Genomic DNA, 20,474 nt, shown 5'->3' on the forward strand with positions numbered 1-20,474 from the left:
CAGAGGATAGATACTCCAGTCTAAATGAGTGAAATCAGGTCACTTTCTGATTATTAAAAGTTCAAGCGGGAGCTTTGTTGCTGCTCTTCATTTAATCTGTTCAGAGACTGTGTGCAGGGCAGTGGGTGAAAGGGTGGGGTTTAGAAATAGCACAACAAAGGGATATTGTGCATATTCATAGATCTTCACATTCTTATTGAATGTTGAGGTTTTGGGTTTTTAGCTACTTTTGTGGGCACAACAAAAATTGTGTTTTTTTTTTAAATTAGGACTTCAGGGGTACTATAACCTTTGCTTTGTGAAAATAAATAAGATACACCTTTATTAATCCCACAATTGGGGAAATACTTATAAACCTCCCACAAATGCAAAGATGATTTCTTATTTACTGGATTTTAAGGACAGAAATCATGCGAACTACTGAGGTTGGATTAAATTTTTTTTTTTTTTTATAAAGACACCAGTTACAACCTCTATGACTTGATGTAAAAAGAGAAGATAAAAGGCAGATAACATTATCCCAACCATTTATTTAGACAGACTGTCCAAAACTGCAGTGAGATCTTACATAAAACTTCATGGGGGGGAAAAAAAAAAAAAAAAAAAAAAAAAGTTACACAGGAACATAAAAAGGTAGATCTAGTAGTTTGTTGGAATGGCAATGCCACGACCTCGTGAGCTGCACCTCAGATTTTACTCCCTGGATGGAGGGAGTTGACGGAAAAGGGAAGGGAACAGGACAGGTGTCTAAATTACATGGCAAACAGGATCAGGAATGCCACCATCAGACAGAAGAGCCCCATGGCCTCAGACAGGGCAAAACCCAAAATAGCGTAAGAGAAAAGCTGTTGCTTCAAGGAGGGATTCCTGTAGGGGGGATATAGTAAAAAGAAGTAGAGAAGACTGTTAATTTGCTGATTAGGAGGAGCTGGTTACACAGACCGTGGTATCCAAAAGTTTGAGACACTAGTGAAGATGCATCCATTTTGATTGTTATTTAATACAAAATGTGATTATACACACATTAAATTATAATCAGTATAACAATGAGTGGAATCCTTGAAATATTTACACAAATTTCACACTTACTATTTGTTGTGTCCCCCTTTTGCATTAACAGTATGCATGTTAAACAACGGCTGCTAGTTAACTAAAACAAGGCTTCCATGAAATGAATGAAAAATCCAACCTCTTTATACAAAAATCTCAACATGGGCAGTCATATATTTGCCTCAGAAGGACGAATGCAGAATCTTGAATATCATTGTACTTTTTGTTTTAATTTAACTATTGTTCATTTCCAGATCCAAATAATTTTAAAAATTCCAGTCTCTCTCTCCCTTATATAACTATTTTTGCATAGTCACAAATTGTCTCAGAAAATGAACGACAATACAGAACATCAGCATAACTCAGTATTTGTTTACTTTATGAATTATACAAGACATGCAATTTAAAAAATGTTTATATTGCAATATTTAAGCAAGTTTGTCAGCAACATTATTTGTGACAATGTTATACATAAACAAAAAAAAACTGCACAGTGCAACTCAACAGGTCAGTGGGTGGTAAGTGTTTTTTTGTGGAAAAACAAACAATTAGTGCATGTATAACTTGAGACCCAGCAAAACCACAAATTTTAAAAACACTGTAGTAGCCATTCTTAGGACTGATATACAAATTCAACATCACCTTCTGCAAATGCAAATTATAATGAGTAAAAGTACTTGGCAGAAGGAGAAAGCTTGTACAGTTAGTTGCACATGGCATGATTCCAGACCTGCCAACCTTGGATAATATTTGGCGTAGCACAGTGTAATGCTTTTAAAAACACGCAGGCATTTCCCCACTTGCCATATCAAGTTGTGTTATCTAACAGGGTTTGCCCACTCTCCCTCCCTCGCTCTCTTTGTGTAAGTGTCCTCTCATCTGATGACAACGCACGCACATACCTCCTAGTAACTTTCTAGGCAAGTTTCTGCAGCACTTGCACTCTCTCTTCAACCTGCTATGATCTGCGACACAGACATTATAACATTTGATCTCTCATAAAAATTGATCCTTGTAAACAAGCAAGCTTGTAAATGACAAATGTTAGGCTAACCTCATTAACAAGAGATTTTTCCAAGGTTGCCAGACCTGCGTTGAGTTCACCCAATTCACAAGGTCAACTTTCCACATCTATCCCAGCCTGTTTACCTTTGTAAAGGAGTCAGCGCCTATAAACATTGTGTTGTCAGTCATTTAGAGATTGTAAATTGATATTACATATTTGTCATCCTGGAGAATGAACCCCATGCTATGACTGGTCAAAACCTTCTTGTTTTTCAGCACTGCTGCCTCTTGCTGTTAGATTTGTGTACTGCATGTGCACAATTTAACTTAGAGGCATCACCAGCTTTTAGCATAGTTTAAAGTAACCTATCAGATCAGCGTACTCTGATGTCAAAATGCATACTTGCTTTGCAAAATATGTAAAGGCTGACAGGTCTGTGATTCCAAGATTAAGGGCAAATAGGACGTAAATTAACCAAGGCGCATTACTAATACAACAAAATTCCTTCCCATCAACTGGCTTTGTCAAATTATCCAATCCTGAAGAACATACCTGGCATAGCCAATGATGAGACTGCCGAACACCGTTCCGATTCCAGCTCCTGATCCAGCCACACCAACTGTGGCAGCACCAGCACCAATGAACTTGGCGGCAGTGTCGATGTCTCTGGACACAGCACTAGTCTGGAAGCGTCGGCTCACATTCAGAAGGGATGCTTCACTCACAGGCAACAGGGCTGCCTAAGGGATGAAAGGGGGTTAAAAAAAAAAAAAAATTACATGAGTTTTACACAAAAGGGAACACTCAAATAACATCCTAGATCTGAATGAAATACTCATTGAATACTTTGTTCTGTACAAAGTTGAATGTGCTGACGACAATCACACAAAAATCAATGGAAATCAAATTTATTAACCAATGGAGGCCTGGATTTGGAATCACAAAATTAAAGTGGAAAAACACACTACAGGCTGATCCAACTTTGATGTAATGTCCTTAAAACAAGTCAAAATGAGGCTCAGTGTTGTGTGTGGCCTCCATGTGTCTGTATGACCTCCCTACAACGTCTGGGCATGCTCCTGATGAGGTGGTGGATGGTCTCCTGAGGGATCTCCTCCCAGACCTAGACTAAAGCATCTGCCAACTCCTGGACAGTCTGTGGTGCAACGTGGCGTTGGTGGATGGAGCGAGACATGATGTCCCAGATGTGTTCAATCGGATTCGGGTCTGGGGAACGGGCGGGACAGTCCATAGCTTCAATGACTTCATCTTGCAGGAACTGCTAACACACTCCAGCCACATGAGGTCTAGCATTGTCCTGCATTAGGAGGAACCCAGAGCGAACCGCAGCAGCATATGGTCTCACAGGGGGTCTGAGGATCTCATCTCGGTACCTAATGGCAGTCAGGCTACCTCTGGCGAGCACATGGAGGGCAGTGCGGCCCTTCAAAGAAATGCCACCCCACACAATTACTGACCCACTGCCAAACCGGTCATGCTGAAGGACGTTGCATGCAGCAGATCGCTCTCTACGGCGTCTCCAGTCTCTGTCACATGTGCTCAGTGTGAACCTGCTTTCATCTGTGAAGAGCACAGGGCGCCAGTGGCAAATTTGCCAATCCTGGTGTTCTCTGGCAAACGCCAAGCGTCCTGCACGGTGTTGGGCTGTGAGCACAACCCCCATCTGTGGACGTCGGGCCCTCATACCATCCTCATGGAGTCGGTTTCTCTCCGTTTTTGCAGACTTGCACATTTGTGGCCTGCTGGAGGTAATTTTGCAGGGCTCTGGCAGTGCTCCTCCTGTTCCTCCTTGCACAAAGGTGGAGGTAGCGGTCCTGCTGCTGGGTGGTTGCCCCCCTACGGCCTCCTCCACGTCTCCTGGTGTACTGGCCTGTCTCCTGGTAGTGCCTCCAGCCTCTGGACACTACGCTGACAGACACAGCAAACCTTCTTGCCACAGCTTGCATTGATGTGCCATCCTGGATGAGCTGCACTATCTGAGCCACCTTGTGTGGGTTGTAGAGTCTGTCTCATGCTACCACGAGTGTGAAAGCACCACCAACATTCAAAAGTGACCAAAACATCAGCCAGAAAGCATCGGTACTGAGAAGTGGTCTGTGGTCCCCACCTGCAGAACCACTCCTTTATTGAGTGTGTCTTGCTAATTGCCAATAATTTCCACATGTCTATTCCATTTGCACAACAGCATGTGAAATTGATTGTCAGTGTTGCTTCCTAAGTGGACAGTTTGATTTACTTGGAGTTATATTGTGTTGTTTAAGTGTTCCCTTTATTTTTTTTGAGCAGTGTGCGTATATATAACGAGAGAGAGAGAGAGAGAGAGAGAGAACCTCGAGTGACCGCCAAAGATTTGAAGGCGTCATTGGTACAGGCTAACGTGTGTTCATGAGTCTACAGTCCATAAAACCTTGAACAAGCAGGGTGTCTATGGCAGGACACCACAAATAAAGTTGCTGCTTACTAAAAAGAACACTGTTGCATGTGTGAAGTTTGCAAAAGAACACACTGACTCCAGAACGGTACTGGAAAAATGTTTTGTGGACAGATGAAACCAAGATTGAACTATTTGGAAAGAACACGCAATGCTACATCTGGCATAAAAAAAAAGGCACTGCACATCATGAAAAGATCATCCCAACCGTAAATTATGGCAGAGGGAACATTGTGATTTGGGCCTGCTTTGCTGCATCAGGGCCTGGCCAGCTAACAATCATTGAGGGGAAAACGAATTCTACAGGATAATGTGAGTCTGTACGTCAGCTGAAACTCTGTAGACGCTGAGTGATGCAAGAGGACAATGACCCAAAACACTGGAACAAGTCCACAACAGAATGGCTTATGAAAAATAAAATCCAGGGAGGGGGATGGAGGTCAACCAGCTATTAATTCCAAGGGGTCACTTTGAATGTTGAATGAGTGTGTGCAATAAAGACCTGCGAGATCATTTTTAGGGTCCAAGCACACACGTGCACAGGACCCTATTGTATTTGCTCAGATTTTTCTTCTTCTTCTTCTTCTTCTTCTTATTATTATTATTATTATTATTATTATTATTTTTCTCCTAAAAACATGTTGTGCAGAAGAGACTGCAAGTCATCCAGACACCAAACTTGGTGGGTAGGTGTAGTTTGTGTGCATCTCGCCAGGCAGCAAAAATGACCCCAACTGACGAAGGGGGGGGCGCTAGAGTGCCAAAACACGTTTCGCTTTATAACTCCTAAACCAAGATGTGCACAGAGAAAATTCTTTTTGTGCCTCATTCCTTGGGTCAAGCCAAACAACTTTGCCACTGATACAGTTTAGCCCCGCCCACGTTTTGGCTAATTTGCAAAACCTACTTTTGTGAACTTCTACAATTTTCACTCAATCTTCAATTTTCTGGTATCAGAAAACTCAGAAGAGTCTGTTTATCAATAATAAATCAATTTAAATTTGAAAAATCCTGACATTTGCAAACAATATGGCTGCCATATGCCAATTAGCCCTTCTGACAAAATTCAAAATTCATTTAAGACTATAACTCGAGAATGCAACTTCACATGCTTATTCAAGACAGGATTCGGTGGATGGCTTTCAATTTTGATGGGAATGTCATTAGGGGCCGGGCAATTGCCAATTAACTTTCTCAGCATCCGTACATCCGATCAAGCTGAAAGTTGGCAGGCATTATCTACTACACATACTATAAGTGAATCTTGAAGGCCAATTTGATACATTGAAATGTATGGCTGCCATCAGCCAATCAGTATTCAGCAGGCCTTTGACAGGCTTAACATTGACCAATCTAATGAAACTTGAATGATGTCTCCATGTGTGAAATGGCTATCACTTTCTAACAACCAGTCAAGTTAACAGATTTGGCCACTTGGGGCGCTAGTCATGAAATTCACTTTACATGTTATGGCTTAATTACAAATTCGTCCAAAAGTCAAATGTAGAACAGTGCGCCAAACAAATTTGCAGTTACAATTACATTTCAAAAATATAGTTTAGTAATTGTTAACTGTTTGAAAACCATGCTTTGTGAACTAGTCTCTGGATTTTGAGGCAAACTTTTTGAAATTCTAGAAAGTCTTGAAATATTCTGCAATGTGTCGGAGTAAATAATTATCAATAAAATTTGGACTTTTTCCACCCAACCTTGTTTTGCTCCTTCAATTCATCACTGTGGCCATGGTATTGCTAGCTTGATTTGCTATAAGTCATCAGTCTTTTGTCCTACCCTCTCTAAACTTCATGGCTTTATATAGGTTGACACACAGATGAGGTCGACAAAGTTTGGTCGAGATACACCTTTAGGGGAACCGTTAGCACTCAAGAACACAAATCTACAAAAATGCGATTACAAGGATATTACAAAGTATACACACAAACAAGTGATGCCATTTGATTCAGTTCAGTGAACTCAATAACTTTGTAATTGCATGTTATGTCAGAAATTGCACTCATTTTTCTGTATTTTGGCTTAAATTTGTTTTGCTTTTCACCAAGGTTGCCCATACGGTCTAAATGGGCTCCTGGGTGATTGGACCCGCTCATCACCGCTTGAGGCTATATTCTGCGTTATTATTATAGGCACATTATTTTTTTTCCAATATGCTTGACTTAGATGAGGATCAATTGCATTTTATGACAAATGAATGCAGAAAACCATAAAATTCCAAAAGGTTCACATACTTTTTCTTGCCACTGTGTGTATATAAACACACACAAGTCATTACATTTGTGTGTATGTATGTGTGCATTATGACTAGATAGCACGACACAACCTTACCACCTGCCCATTTCTGACAGCAACACTGAAACCTTTACCATCAGCCCATACTGACACTGATCCAATATTCTTTAAAATCAATTAAGCTTTAAAATGAGCATCTACGAAGTACGTCTACGAAGTACGCCTTCATAGTCAAACAATCTAGTATCCCACAAAATGAAGTACAGCTGACATATTACAGAGCGTGAGGGTGTAGCCATTTCAGATCTTATTCGTTACAAGATTAGATTGAAATTCTCTCCCCTCCCAACATCTGATGCAGCATTTTCTGTGATATTGGCTGAATATCAATATCAAGCCATCTCTAATTGCGCTGAAACATACTTAATATAACTAATATATCTATTTAATATAATTAAGATATATTTTTATAATATCTTTCGGCTGCTCCCTTTAGGGGTCGCCACAGCGGATCATCTGCCTCCATCTTGCCCTATCCACTGCCTCCTCTACTTTCACACCAACCATCTCCATGTCCACCTTCACTATATCCATAACCTTCTCTGAGGTCTACCTCTTCTCCTTCTGCCCGGCAGCTCCATCTCTGACATTCTTTGACCAATATTACTCAATATTATTACAATATAACCACTATTCCTCCTCAACACATGTCCAACCATCTCAACCTGGCAACTTGGCCTTTATCTCCAAACTGCTCCACCTTCACTGTCCCTCTGATCTGCTCATTTCTAATCTTGTCCATCCTTGTCACTCCCAATGAAAATCTCAGCATCTTCATCTCCGCCAACTCCACCTCAGCCTCCTGTCTTTTAGACAGAGCCACATTCTCCAAACCATACATCATAGCAGGACGCACTACTGTCTTGTAAACCTTCCCTTTCACTTTTGCTGGTATCCTTCTGTCACACATCAGCCCTGACATCTGTCTCCACCCACTCCATCCTGCCTGCACCCTCTTCTTCACCTCTTTTCTACACTGTCCATTGCTCTGGATGGTTGACCCAAGATATTTGAAGTCATCCACCTTTACCACCTCTACTCCTTGCATCTTCACCTTTCAACCTGCCTCCCTCTCAAGGAACATAGACCAACAACGCAAAAAAGCACATTTTGATCTGAGGTTAACAAAATGTTAAGCCATGGACATGACCAAATTATCATGGATATTATCAAATTCTTTACATGGGTACACAACTCTGGTCCTGGAAGGCCAGTGTCCAGTACAGTTTGGAGGCTTCCTTACTCAAACACACCGACTAAATCTGGCAATTAACAGGTAAATATAATCAGTTGTGTCTGACACCAAACTGTGCTGGACACTAGCCCTACAGGCCCAGATGTGTACATCACTCCTCTAGCAGGACTACAAAAACTTACCTGCTCAGTTCTGGCTTCAGGTCTGTTGAAGACACACACAGATACAGGCCGGGCCAAGACCCTGGAGCCTCCACGCAGCTGAGAGTGAAAACAGACAAGTAACCCAAAAAAAAAAAAAAAAAAAAAAAAAAAACACACACACACACACACACACACACAACAACAACCCACAACCCAGTGTTACAGAAATCAAACACCTAATTCTCACAAACGTACCACACATGTACATTATAGTGGTGAATAAGATCATTATTGGGAATTGAGAGAGATTAGCTTAATTTTGGACATCTCATATCCTCACCCCCTCTATTGCAAGACAAGTGTCAAAGCAAATTTCAGTTTAACTTAATCTGATCTTTTCCCTTTTAAGGCTTAAGTAACATCATATAATTTGTCTAAATTAGTAATTGACTTGCAGAAACAATACATACCACAGAGGGAGAGGTGACAAACTTAACACAGGCATACATGTCTGAAGCCTACAGGAGGAAAAAAAAAAAAAAAAAGGTTAAAAAGGTCAAACAATGTCAACCATACAATCTTAAACTTGATGTATCAAACTGGTCTATAACTGAGTACAATGGAAGACAACCACAATGTATGTGTGTGTGTGTGTGTGTGTGTCAGGGTGGGGGATATCACTTGTTTGGAATATGGTATAACTGAGAAGCCCCAAAATAAGTAACATTGGTCATGTCAAAATGTGTGGCAAAAGGGAGCTCAGTACAAGACAAGGTTACAATGTTGTAGGCAACCCCCCCTACACTTATTTGCATTAGTTAATTCAGTAATGCACAAGCAGACACTAACTGTTGGTAGCCACAGGGGTTCTTAACACTGGTTAAACAGAGCCTCAGCAAGACTTTGCATAAGTCTCGTCACTGCAAATGTGTGGCCATGGGGCCTTTCACCCTTCTTGACCTTTGTAATACTTCTGGAAATCAGGAAGTTGGAGTAGTTTTGAAATGATAAGACTGTGATTATGCTGCACAAAGATTTAGCCATCAGGCATGGTGTTTGTTTCCCAAATCTGTGATCATGCACACCTGACAAACTGCATGCATGTGTTCCCTTATAGTAGCCATATCCTACATTTTTCTTGTATTTAACATTTGTGATCAAAATCAGTACTTACTCATTTTACATGAGCGCTTTCCAACTTTAATTTTTAAATGCTTATAATTTAAACATGTTTTGTTTGCTCCTGTTCTGATTGGCTGCCCTGCGTTGAGGCCATTGTAAAAAGCAGTCCATACTGAAACACTCCAGCGTGAATGGGCGGGGCTAAACTAGTGTACGCTGAATAGACAGATATGTAAAGGCTTTGGTTTTCATAATATCACAAAAACAGTGAATTCAAAACTGGCCACTTTTGCAGTTCGGTCCTATAAGTATGGGACTGTATGTACGTATGTACGGAGCGAACAATATATTTTACAAATTACATCAATGACATCAAACTACGTAAAAACTATAAGAAAAAAAAAAAAGGTTGTTGAATTTACATGTTTCGAAAGTGTACATTGAATTCCCAAAAATGAAATGTTGCAGTAACTCAAGTTACTTACACATATGATAATTATGTTGATGTAACATTTCATTCATGTTGAGCCAATGCACACATTCAATTCGTGTAAATTAAGCAACCTTTTGTCAACTTCTTAATTCCTCCTCCAATGCAGGGGAATAAAACATGATGGCATTAGTCTGGCCTGTCCAAAAGGCAAAAATGCCAAATAATGCAGACAGTTAACAGTATTATCCCCAATGAAAAGGGCCTACAGGTTGTGGCCAAACCTATTAGAGGTGAAGTGAAGCTTTCAGTATGTGTTTAACGGCTGGCAAAAGAGAACTCTCGAGCTATAAATTAGAATAAAATGAATTTGCGAGGAAAGCTGCCACATCAGTCAGTACAAAGCATTCCTGATGCCTGGTGAGTCTGATCCAATTAAGCGGTCACTGAAAGCCCGTGAACTCGATGCGTCTTCGGAGAACATAAAACAAGAGACAACTGTTCAAAATTATTATTGCGAAAATGGCTAGAAAACATAAAAAGCCGCAACACTTAAGCAGGTCTGAGGCTATGGTCAGCGAACGCCCTCCGTGTTCAATGATAGTTCTTTGCACAACCTTTCGAGCAGGTGACGTGCAACAAATGACCTGCTGCAGTTTGAAGAGTGAGCTGCAACGAATGAATAAGAAACATAAATCAAAGTAATATCGCACACTAAAACTGAGGCAGAACATCTAGTTACCTCCAGCGGTACCATAGTTAACAAGATAGGCTGCACTTGCATGATAACAGCTATGAAGACACCAAAAGACTCCGCTGGCTACGATTGAAGGTCACCAAGAGCTACTTATTATTTTTCACTGAGAATCCAAAACGATATCTAAACGCTTTCATAACATAACCAACGACAGCACAAAGTATGAGGTACTAGCTGGCGTGCCCTTGACAATCACAGCACTTATGCCTTGCACCTCCTGAAGCGGCCAGCCTGTCTAACTAGGCCCTGGAAGATCAGCGTTAAGTCAGACATTTTGCAAGTGTCAAATGAGACTGTAGCTAACCGGTCACTACTAAACCGCCTGCGCACGTGATCTGAGCAGTAATGATTTTATGTGCAAACATGTTCATCTACCCAGCCGACACGAAAACCGTGAGACGTATCCACTGGCTTTGTCATTTACTTTAGCAAATGACCGGCTAGTCTGCTAGCCTCAGGGAATGGCCGCCTAACGCAGCCCGTCATTCCCAGCTTTGCTAGCTGCAGCCAGAAAGCTGCACTCAGTCGGGGCTGTAAAACCGTCTGGGGCAAAATGCACACGAGGACTTTACTGTGGAACATGCAACCGGTAGACACACGTTTCACTCACCTATTTGATACAGAAGGGCGCGGGGAACTGGAGACAGGCTTGGCGCTACAGTCAATGAGTCCAGCGTAAAACTGTCACCTTGTCATTTATAAGCGTATGAAGTGCGTCCTCAGCAGCCATTGGGCGGAAGCACCCGGTCTCCTTCTATGATTGGCTGTGCGCGATGTCAAACCCCGAGCTGTGACCTATGAGGTGTCTGATAAGAGCCTGCGCGCATGCTGATTGGTTTAAAATATTTAATGAGGCGGGCTTTTTCAAAGCTCCCAGTCTAATTGGATGAAACTGCTGAGAAAGTTTTAGAAGCGCATCCCGTGTCCCCTGCCTCCATTGGATGTGCTGACGGAAGTTCTGCCCATTGGAAAACGCAGAGGGATTGCGTGTAATACACGGTTCGTTGCTGTAGATGGCGACATTCTACCAAGGTCAGTTTGGTCGCTGTACACGGAAAATGTAAATGACGGAAATGAATTCGAACCTATTCAATTTTATACATTTTGATCTACTTCTGCTTTCTAAATCTAGACCTGCGTGGAGCCCGCGTCATGATCTTGCAACAGTTCGAGGTATTTACTTTAAAGCTATCTGGACTGAAACAAGGCCGTATAATATCTCAGAAAACGTCAGTGAATACGCTGTACACAAAGAGAGGAATTGGGGGCCATAATGGAAAAGTCCTAAACACATTTTCCCATTTTCAAAGATTTGTAAACTGCACAAATGTACACATACGTTGGAAATGACAATAATATGTTTTCTTACCAATTTCATGTAAAATTTATTTATTTTAATTTTTAAATGAACTCATTTTACTCAAATAAAGTTTTCACATAACAATAAATGTAACTAAATAGCCGATTTCTAGCAAATATTAATTAGAAAAAATGACTTTTGATCCTGAACCAAAATACTTATGTACTTTATGCATTAACAGTTTACTTAAAGATGGATAAAGATTGATCTGTAGACTTACCTTGAAATCAGTTTAGAGTGTATTTACTTAGCAAACGTGAGGCCTTATTTAATGTTAACTAAATAGTGACAGATTACAATGTAAGGCTGCATCCTGTTTGGTGTCCAAAACTACAAGCATTCACAATTCAACAACATAATGACCCTGGGGTTTTGTAAGAGTTATGTATTTTAAAGTATTAGCTGTAAATGGTAAGATAAAAAACATCATATACACATTAGCTTCATAGTTCTCCAGCCATACTAGCTTCAGTTACTCATGTTCAAGTTATAGGAAATGTTTTACACTCACTCTAAAGGACTGCAACACAGGGACAAAGATTAAGTATGCCTAGCAAGCCCACACAAAGTATTTTGCGGATAAAAGTTCTCTCAAAAGTAAATAATTCAAGAGTTAAATAATAATTCAACATTTTTTCACCAGATTCATGAATATTATACTGTCTCACAACCACAAAATTGTTGAAAATATTGATCATCTTTTTGACATAAGTCAAATTTCAGAATAGTCTGCAGCAGAATTTCTTTACATCATCTTTCATTTGCGTCATCCCTGTATAATACAGAGCCAGTCTGTCTTTCAGTATTGTGTGGGTGTGTGTGTGTGTGTGTGTGTCTGTGTGTGTGTGTGCCCTCATACCTGTGTTGTATGATACACCCATAACACACTTTTCATATCGTATGTTCATGCCTTTGTCTATTATGAACCCTCTCTTTGTAAGTGTATGTTGCTGCCAGGATTTCCCTGCCACTCTCTGACTGCATCATTCTGTATATCATTTTAACTGCCTGTCCAAACACAGGCCTTTCTAAGCCTACATAAATCATCTCAAAATATTTCCTCTTTGAGCTCCTGTTCCAGTTTAAAAGGGCAAAAAGACAGTTTTTTATGTGTAATGTATTCTGGGTAAAGGAGAGGTGACACAGAGGCATATCCAAAATAGTAACGTTACAGAAGAAGGCAAATACATTACTTAATTTTAATGTATGATTACTTCATAAATGTCCCATACGGATGAAATATAAACAGATATGTTTACTCATTTTAATTGATGTTTGAAAATATATTTCAGTATATTTAAATATATGTACATATGTAGATAAAACATTATGTGTAGTAGTGTCAATTTTTTATATTTACATATATGTCAAACACATTCGGAAATATATTGCAATCTTGGCATATATTTGAAAAAATATCTATGAAAACATGTATACGCAAAATAGTAACATTTATAGGAGAGGGCAAAAACAGAGATTTTATAAAGTGATTTCGGAGCATTTCTATTGGTTTTCATGAAATTTCTATGACATTTTCATGTGCCATAAAGGACAACTGTTTAAATGATGTAGAAAAATAAAAATCGACCAATATGGAGATACATGTTTTCCATTGGACAACAAATATGTGGAAATATATATACTTTTCATATGGAATTTAACATAATCATGTTTGCTTAACAGAATAACTCATAACATCAGACTGATGGTAGACTCTCTGTGTGAAGAAAACCTGGAGATGAATTCTGACCAGACAGCACCGAGAGAACTGTAAAGCACAGAGGTGGAAAAAAGTCTGAGGCTGTTTTCTTTTTTTCCAGTGGTGTTGATGAGCTTTTGTTTACTGATGGGATCTTGAACTTAGACAGGTATAAAGGTATATTGTAGAAGTCTGCAGAGAAACTGTTCAAGCAGCAGAAGTGAAAGTGGATCAGTAGGATATTGATCTGAAATACATTAGCCAACTTTTTAAATTTCCTATCAGAATGATTTTATTACAAGTCCAAAACATGCAGTTTATGTTTGTTCACGGTAGAAGATGTGTTGACTTATTACTGTTGTTCTCATACTACTGTATTTGGATAGTTTGGTCAAAAAAATCAAATTCATGCAATTTTCCCCTTGATTGGCAAAAAATAGTTTGCTGCCAAACAATGAAGCTAATATAGCTAGCATATTGTTGCAGGAAAACATCCAAAAATGGCAAAGAACAAAAACATTCTTAACTTTTAAGGCTAATGCAAAGAGCTGTGCCTGTCTAAATCATCATACGCTTTCCTCAAACCACATTGAGTTGTTAAGTAATCTAAAACAGACTTGTGGTTGGAGCATTTCTATTGGTCCATTTATCATTACATTTTCACACAATTTAAACGCAGCTGGTGAGGCAGAAAAATTCTAATTCTTGTTTTGTTTTTTTTGGACAGTCACAATATAATGGACAGTTAGGACAACGTAGGACAAATTGTATGCCTAAATCATCACATACTAACCTAAAACTGCATAAAACTGTCCTTACTTGTGTGGTGTCTTCCATTGACATCTGTGAAAATGGACAAATGCCTGTTGTACAGCTAAAAACAGTTGTAGCCATCTTCAATTCTGAATGCTGTCCATACTTCTCTCTTTATCTAAAGATAAGAATATATATCAGAGTGTTGGAAATTAAATGAGTAAATGTTAGATTAATAGTTCAATGCAGTTTGAGACAAGCAATAAACTCACTGGCTACTTTTGTTGGAAGGGAAAATCATTTAATTTTGATTTTTGTCAAACTAAAGACGAACTGATTACTGCAATCACTAATTATTTGAGTGATATACGTGATATCCATCTGCTCATGCTTTCAAAAGCGCTCTCTGATATGTAAAGAAGGCTTTTCACAGTGAAAATACCATCAGGACATAATGAGCAATGCATAATGTAGACTACCTGTCACGGACTTTGATACAAAATGAGTTAGAACACATCACTCAAGTAAATGTCTTTTTACTCACACAAGCTGGACAAATAAACATGATTTATCCTTACTGGGCCAGGTTATGCTTTGAAGTCATTAGCTACAGTTAACCATTCATCAAAGGTGTCCAGCCAGCGGCAAACTGCTTTAGGTCCCATGTGGACCAAAGCAGAGGAGAAAAGGAACTGCAGAGAACCTTCTGCTGCGATGGAGAACTGCTTCCTTATATGAGGAAATGTGAAATGATTTCCTGTGGGCTCTGAGGCTATGTTTATTTAATGATGATACAGTTATTAAAAAAGGAGCACATTAAATTCAGACGGTCACTAAAGTCTAATGTAGGGAAAAAAATGCTGGTCTATATCTCCATCCTTTAAAATAACCTGCAGTGAAATATAGTCCTATAGCCATAGAATGTCCATAGCCAACAATATATTACATCCATAACAGAAAAAGTGTCACTGTGGCGCAAAAAGCAGCCACTGTGGCAAACACTGTGTGATTAATGAATAAATACAATTAGAAAAGAAATGACCAATGAAGAAAACCTCACCATACATAGGACTGCATTTCGGGACTAAAATTTCCATTTTTTTGTTTAATGCTGAATTGAAGTTCTTTAGAGTTAAGCAGTGTGTAACTGCTCTCTCTCAGCAGGAGGTAGATTTGATAAGTTTTACAGTTGACAGGGGCAATAAATTACAAAGCTTTAAAGAGCTGAAACAGGCAAGATTCTCTCTCAGCTGGAATAAGGGCCAGTAGGCTAATGCACCAAATTTTAGTTCTCCATACATTACCAAAAGTTCTTCAACAAGCTTGTCACTGATTGATAAATATCACAACTTTATGAATTTTAAGAATCACGTCTCATGTGCTTTCAACACAATAGCGGCTTCAGTAACTGCACAGACTAAGCAGTTGGGAAAACCAACCGTTTATTCTCAGTAAATCCTTCCAAAATGTTTCTTGCCATGGAAGTTCAGTGCTGTGCAAATGTCAGAGACCACTGTTTATTTATTTAATTTCCAGTCAAGAATGCCTTTAAGTACTTCTTTAAGTTCATTTTTCAGCTTTAGGAAAACAGCTGGAAATTACAGAAAATTTCACGCAAGCCCCAACAACTAAATATGATTTAAATTTGAGTATGTAACATATCCACCCATCCATTTCAATTTTAGAAAAAAAATATTTTTCCACACCTTCAAAGTTGATTCTTAGAAACTGGTTGCATGCTCTGCTTCTTAATGTCCAATTAAACTCATAAAGTAATCACATTCAGTGATGTTGGGGTCTGGATTCTGGGGTAGTCAGTCAGTTGTTCTAAGATCACCAGCAACTTCTTTGTTTGATTTGCAAAAGTTATTCTCTAGAAAAGTCTTTTCTCAGTAAGAGCTTCTTAACAACTACACATCCTTTCAGACCCATAGAGCTGACTTGTCTTCTCACAGTGGAATGATGGACAGAAACAGCTGTGGATTTTTTCAGATTTCAGCAAAAGTGGAGCTTGATTTTCTCCTCTGTGTCAAAGATGAAAGCCGTAAGTTCTGTTTATCTGATGGTGACTGTTTTGTTGTCTGCCAAGTCTTGCATGGCTGTTCATTCACTAAATTCATTTGGCTTTCTATTTATTTTACACCATTTAATTGCTGTTTATTTGCTGAGTTTAACATTTTGGAGAAAAACGAACATAAAATGTAGCCCCAATATTTAAAACTAAGCAAATAAATACATATTATGGCAGTTCTTTAAATCTTAAAAAGTTTCTTTATATTCACATCTTCTTAAAAATTTTCTTTAAATAATCATTCATTTAAAGGTTCTTTTGGCGTTTGCAATGCAGTGATGGTCAGTGTTGTAAAAGATTTCTCTTGCTTTGGTTGTGTGGCCTACTTATGCTATTTGAATCCAGACAGTACATGGTAGTTTGTCAGTGATGGAACGTGACAGGGCACATTGAGGCAGCCGTCAAAGGAAAACTGTTTACTCCAGTTTGAAGCCTGTCTCTTTAGCTCAGCAGTTAAATGAGTCACCACTGTGACAGGCTAGTAAGAAACATAATATCTCTGGATTAGTTTGGACCTCTTTCTCCACCCTTGGCTTAATGGAATCTGAAATGTACAGTCAGCATCAACTGTCATAGGACTATAGAAACTAGAGAATAGATTTGTGCTTTATTTGTTGACTGATCTTGTGTATGGTTCTCAGCTTGATCATGCAGATCTGGGAAAGCCCTTTAATTTAGAGCCTTACATTAAATGGAGGTTTCTTAATTTTTGAAAAGTGGTTCTTTACAAAAATATATTGAAAGGTTCTTTGGGAAAATTAAATTGGTTCTTCTATGGCACTTCTCTGAAGAGTGCTGAAGTGAATATTTCTCTGGCGGTACCGCTTTAATGAAAAAAATACCAATTAAATTATATCAGATATTTCAGAGACTCAACACTGTGTGGTCATCCTTCTATTCATTAGTGAACTGTAAGTGCTGTCTAGGCTAGATCTTTGTTGCCTCACCAGGACATTTGGTGAGTGAGACAGTCATGCCATGGGGTCAAAGGGCAGTTTTTTCATAAATCACACCTGGCGTGTGGAATGCACAGATGGGCTGCATCTTATTCAGACTGAAGAATATCCTCTTCCCTCACTCTCTTCCCTCAAGGGAGCTTTTTAGTGATGTAATGATTATATTCAAATGGTGTTCCAGCGAATATGGCCTTCACATGTGAGGGTGGATATACTGAGGGGTCATATCATACCAGGTTCATATGAATGTTCAGATATGATCTTTTGGCCCTAAGTGAACTGTGTTGTCAAAATGACATTCATTTAGAAACTGGCAGTGTATGAAATCATAAGTGAAATGTGATTCACACTGAGCACAAAATCTGTCCTGGTCATGTGACTAATTCTCTGTGGAATTGCTGTGCAACACAGTATGCAGGGATTTCTACATTACCAAATTTATATTAGGCTATTGTTTTTGTTTGATAGAATGTTCCAGTCTTCATACAGGTCAAATGGAGGCAACAGAACAAATTCAAGATTACAAACATGAAAGTGGTGGAGATCAGAACAAAATGATTCAGAGTGGTTGCATTGACTTGCATTTCTTCATAGTGGTGGTGATAGAAACCAGAGGTCATGATGTGTACGACATAAATATGTCTTATATTTATCTTCACCGCATAATTATACAGAAATTTTGAAACATCATTGGAATTCTCCTTTCAACCCCTTACTATCCCAGGCTTATTACATACTAAGGCTTAGTGATCAGTAACCACAGGGACTTTAATGTAAACTGGCTGAGCTATTCTTAGGTTATTGAAATTGCATAATAAACATTGGGCCAGTTAGGGGGTTAATAAAACTAATCTCACACTTAGATTTTGTTTATATTATTCAGTCAATATATGAAAACACTTTACCAGCCCCTCTATATCTGATCTGACCAGATCCAACTCCATCTTGTCACTTTCTACTCAGGACTTTTGGTTTTGTTGCTTGTTAACTTTTAATGCTAAGTTATGCTTTACTTTACCTTACTTAACTTTTTTGCATTTGTTTTTTGTTTTTTGCTCAATATATTTTGCCATTATTGCATACTGCAAAAATAAGATCAAAAGTTACAATTGATATATAATAAAACAATATAGAAAAACAGCAAAAATAAAAACAACAACAAAACAACCTATTTTTAAGTAATCTCTACAAACCTGCTATAGTAATTAGTATGAAACAAAGATGCAAGTTTCGTAGATATTTTTGCAAATGAGAATTGTAGGATCACATACAGGCTTTTACAGATTAAATTGTTAATTATAGCTGTTAAACTGCATCAACAAACTGTTTGCATTTGAGCATAATTCACGTCCATATTCTTATGAGTGGTCAAGCAGATAATATGTTTGTATTTGATCATTGTGAAATGTGATGGTAAGGTCTTAACTTGTGATGCATTAAAGAGTTCTCCACTTCCCTCACAAGAGCCAGCGGCTAAAGGGGAACCAGACCGGACCTTGTAAATTGCCTACAGTCGCCTGTGTCAAATGGCCTTTGCGTGTGGGACGAAGTCAGCAATAAATTGTATAATGGGGACTCAAAAGACAAGGAGGTTGTTGGGGTGTTGGTGTTGTATGTTTGTGCGTGGGGGGCAGGGAGCAGGTGTCAGTTACTTGCCTTAGTCACATACTTGCCTTCTGATGACTGTACAAGTTTCTCATAGAAGCAGCCTTTTTATGTTAATTTAGGGCTAATTAAGGATTTCAAATAGGCCACCAAGACTCCCTCTTAGCTACTGTGTGTCTTTCAACAGACACTGTTGAGGTCAGTCTGAGAAGGCAAATATACTAGCTCCATTTTAACTAGTGATGAAGCCAGTAAACGGTTTAATGGAACAGTCTAACTCTTTTTAATATAATGTCAAGTGAAACAACTTACTACTTTTGGGTAAAGTGCATGTGCTAACTGTTCTGTAACACAGGCCTTTTGATCTGTTGCGTAAAGTCAACTCAAATCAAAAATGGGAATAATTATAAGGCATATATCGTTGACAATCAACTATCCTAGCCTTTTTTTTCTATTGAAAGAGTTTGATATGATATGCAAACATTGTTTCAAAACATGTTGTTCACTTCATAGTTCATACAGTCCATATATAAAAACTAAGCTACAAAAACAGCATGTTTTCAGTTCATTGTCTTCAAGCCATAATCCCAAAATAGCCTGCTTAATTCAGAGAGAAAAAGACACACTGAACAATGTTATTCGAAAATGATTTATGACTGGGTTGGTACATAAGCCTCCAAAAACAATGGATTTCAGGGGAATGAAAAGAAATCAAAATACTAATGTTAAGCTGTATTACAGTATAATTCCTTTTTAATGTAATGCTAATTTGCACTACTGTACAAAAGTTAATTTTTACAATTGTTTATATCATTCTGTGATATTATGTATGCAATAAGTATTATACTATTTGTCTACTAGGGCTTGCATATGTATAGCTTTTTTATATATGCATGTGTACAGATATTCACACATTTCTTTAGCTCCTTTTACATGGCTCTTTACTATTCTTTATTCTATTTATTGCATTTTTTGTACATATCCCTCAGTTGAGTATTTTTTAACAGTCTGTGTGCTTGCCTGGCCTGTTCAGTATGTTGCATGCCATGCCTGCACTCACCAAGACAAGGTCATTCTTTGTAAAACATACTTGGCAAAACAAAGTCATTCTGATTCTTAAAAATTAAATCATGGCATTTTCATGATTTACACATGGTTTGATACTGTAATAAACAATAAGGTGTGCACTCGTTTAAGAAGGATCAGATGTTTAATCCTTCTTTGTAATAGGTCTATTTTAGCAGTTTATGTAAGAAGCTCATGTATTCAGTTTTATTCCATTTTTAGGCCCGTCCTCCAGTGTAAACAACAACCCTTTTCAACACCTGCCATTAACCTAAGTTACCAATGTTTAGGTGCTACTAATTAAAGGCCAAAGGCACTAAATGTTACGGCTCATTATCACTGCTGCATGCTATAAGATGGGTGTGTGGAACTGGGTTCAGAAAATGAGTATGCAGACCAGCTGCTCATTTCTCAGCTCTACAGGAAAGAGGGGGAGACGGATGGGTGGGGGGTCTTAGTTATAGCTCTCTATAAATAAGGCTCATTCCACTAAAGTTGATGAG

General features: G+C 38.7%; 1 protein-coding gene across 1 annotated transcript; it reads right to left on the reverse strand.

Annotated features, from left to right (window-relative positions):
* Positions 1–510: 510 nt before the first annotated feature.
* atp5mc1 (ATP synthase membrane subunit c locus 1) lies at positions 511–11,201 on the reverse strand. The gene is made up of 5 exons (XM_017685319.2): positions 11,073–11,201; positions 8,624–8,671; positions 8,193–8,270; positions 2,609–2,796; positions 511–867 (listed from the first exon to the last, which is right to left on the reverse strand). Exons 2-5 carry the CDS (start codon positions 8,660–8,662, stop codon positions 753–755), a joined length of 420 nt encoding a protein of 139 aa, XP_017540808.1. The 5' UTR covers positions 8,663–8,671; positions 11,073–11,201; the 3' UTR covers positions 511–752.
* Between the last annotated feature and the right edge of the window lie 9,273 nt (positions 11,202–20,474).

Source organism: Pygocentrus nattereri, chromosome 14 (assembly GCF_015220715.1).
Source record: "Pygocentrus nattereri isolate fPygNat1 chromosome 14, fPygNat1.pri, whole genome shotgun sequence".
NCBI classification, from domain to species: Eukaryota; Metazoa; Chordata; class Actinopteri; order Characiformes; family Serrasalmidae; genus Pygocentrus; species Pygocentrus nattereri.

Coding starts and splice junctions, on each gene's coding strand:
- atp5mc1 (XM_017685319.2), bottom strand. CDS start 8,662: ATGTATGCCTGTGTTAAGTTTGTCACCTCTCCCTCTGTG. Junction 8,271..8,623: donor TTGTCACCTCTCCCTCTGTG/GTATGTATTGTT, acceptor TTTCACTCTCAG/CTGCGTGGAGGCTCCAGGGT. Junction 868..2,608: donor CTCATCATTGGCTATGCCAG/GTATGTTCTTCA, acceptor TCCCCCCTACAG/GAATCCCTCCTTGAAGCAAC.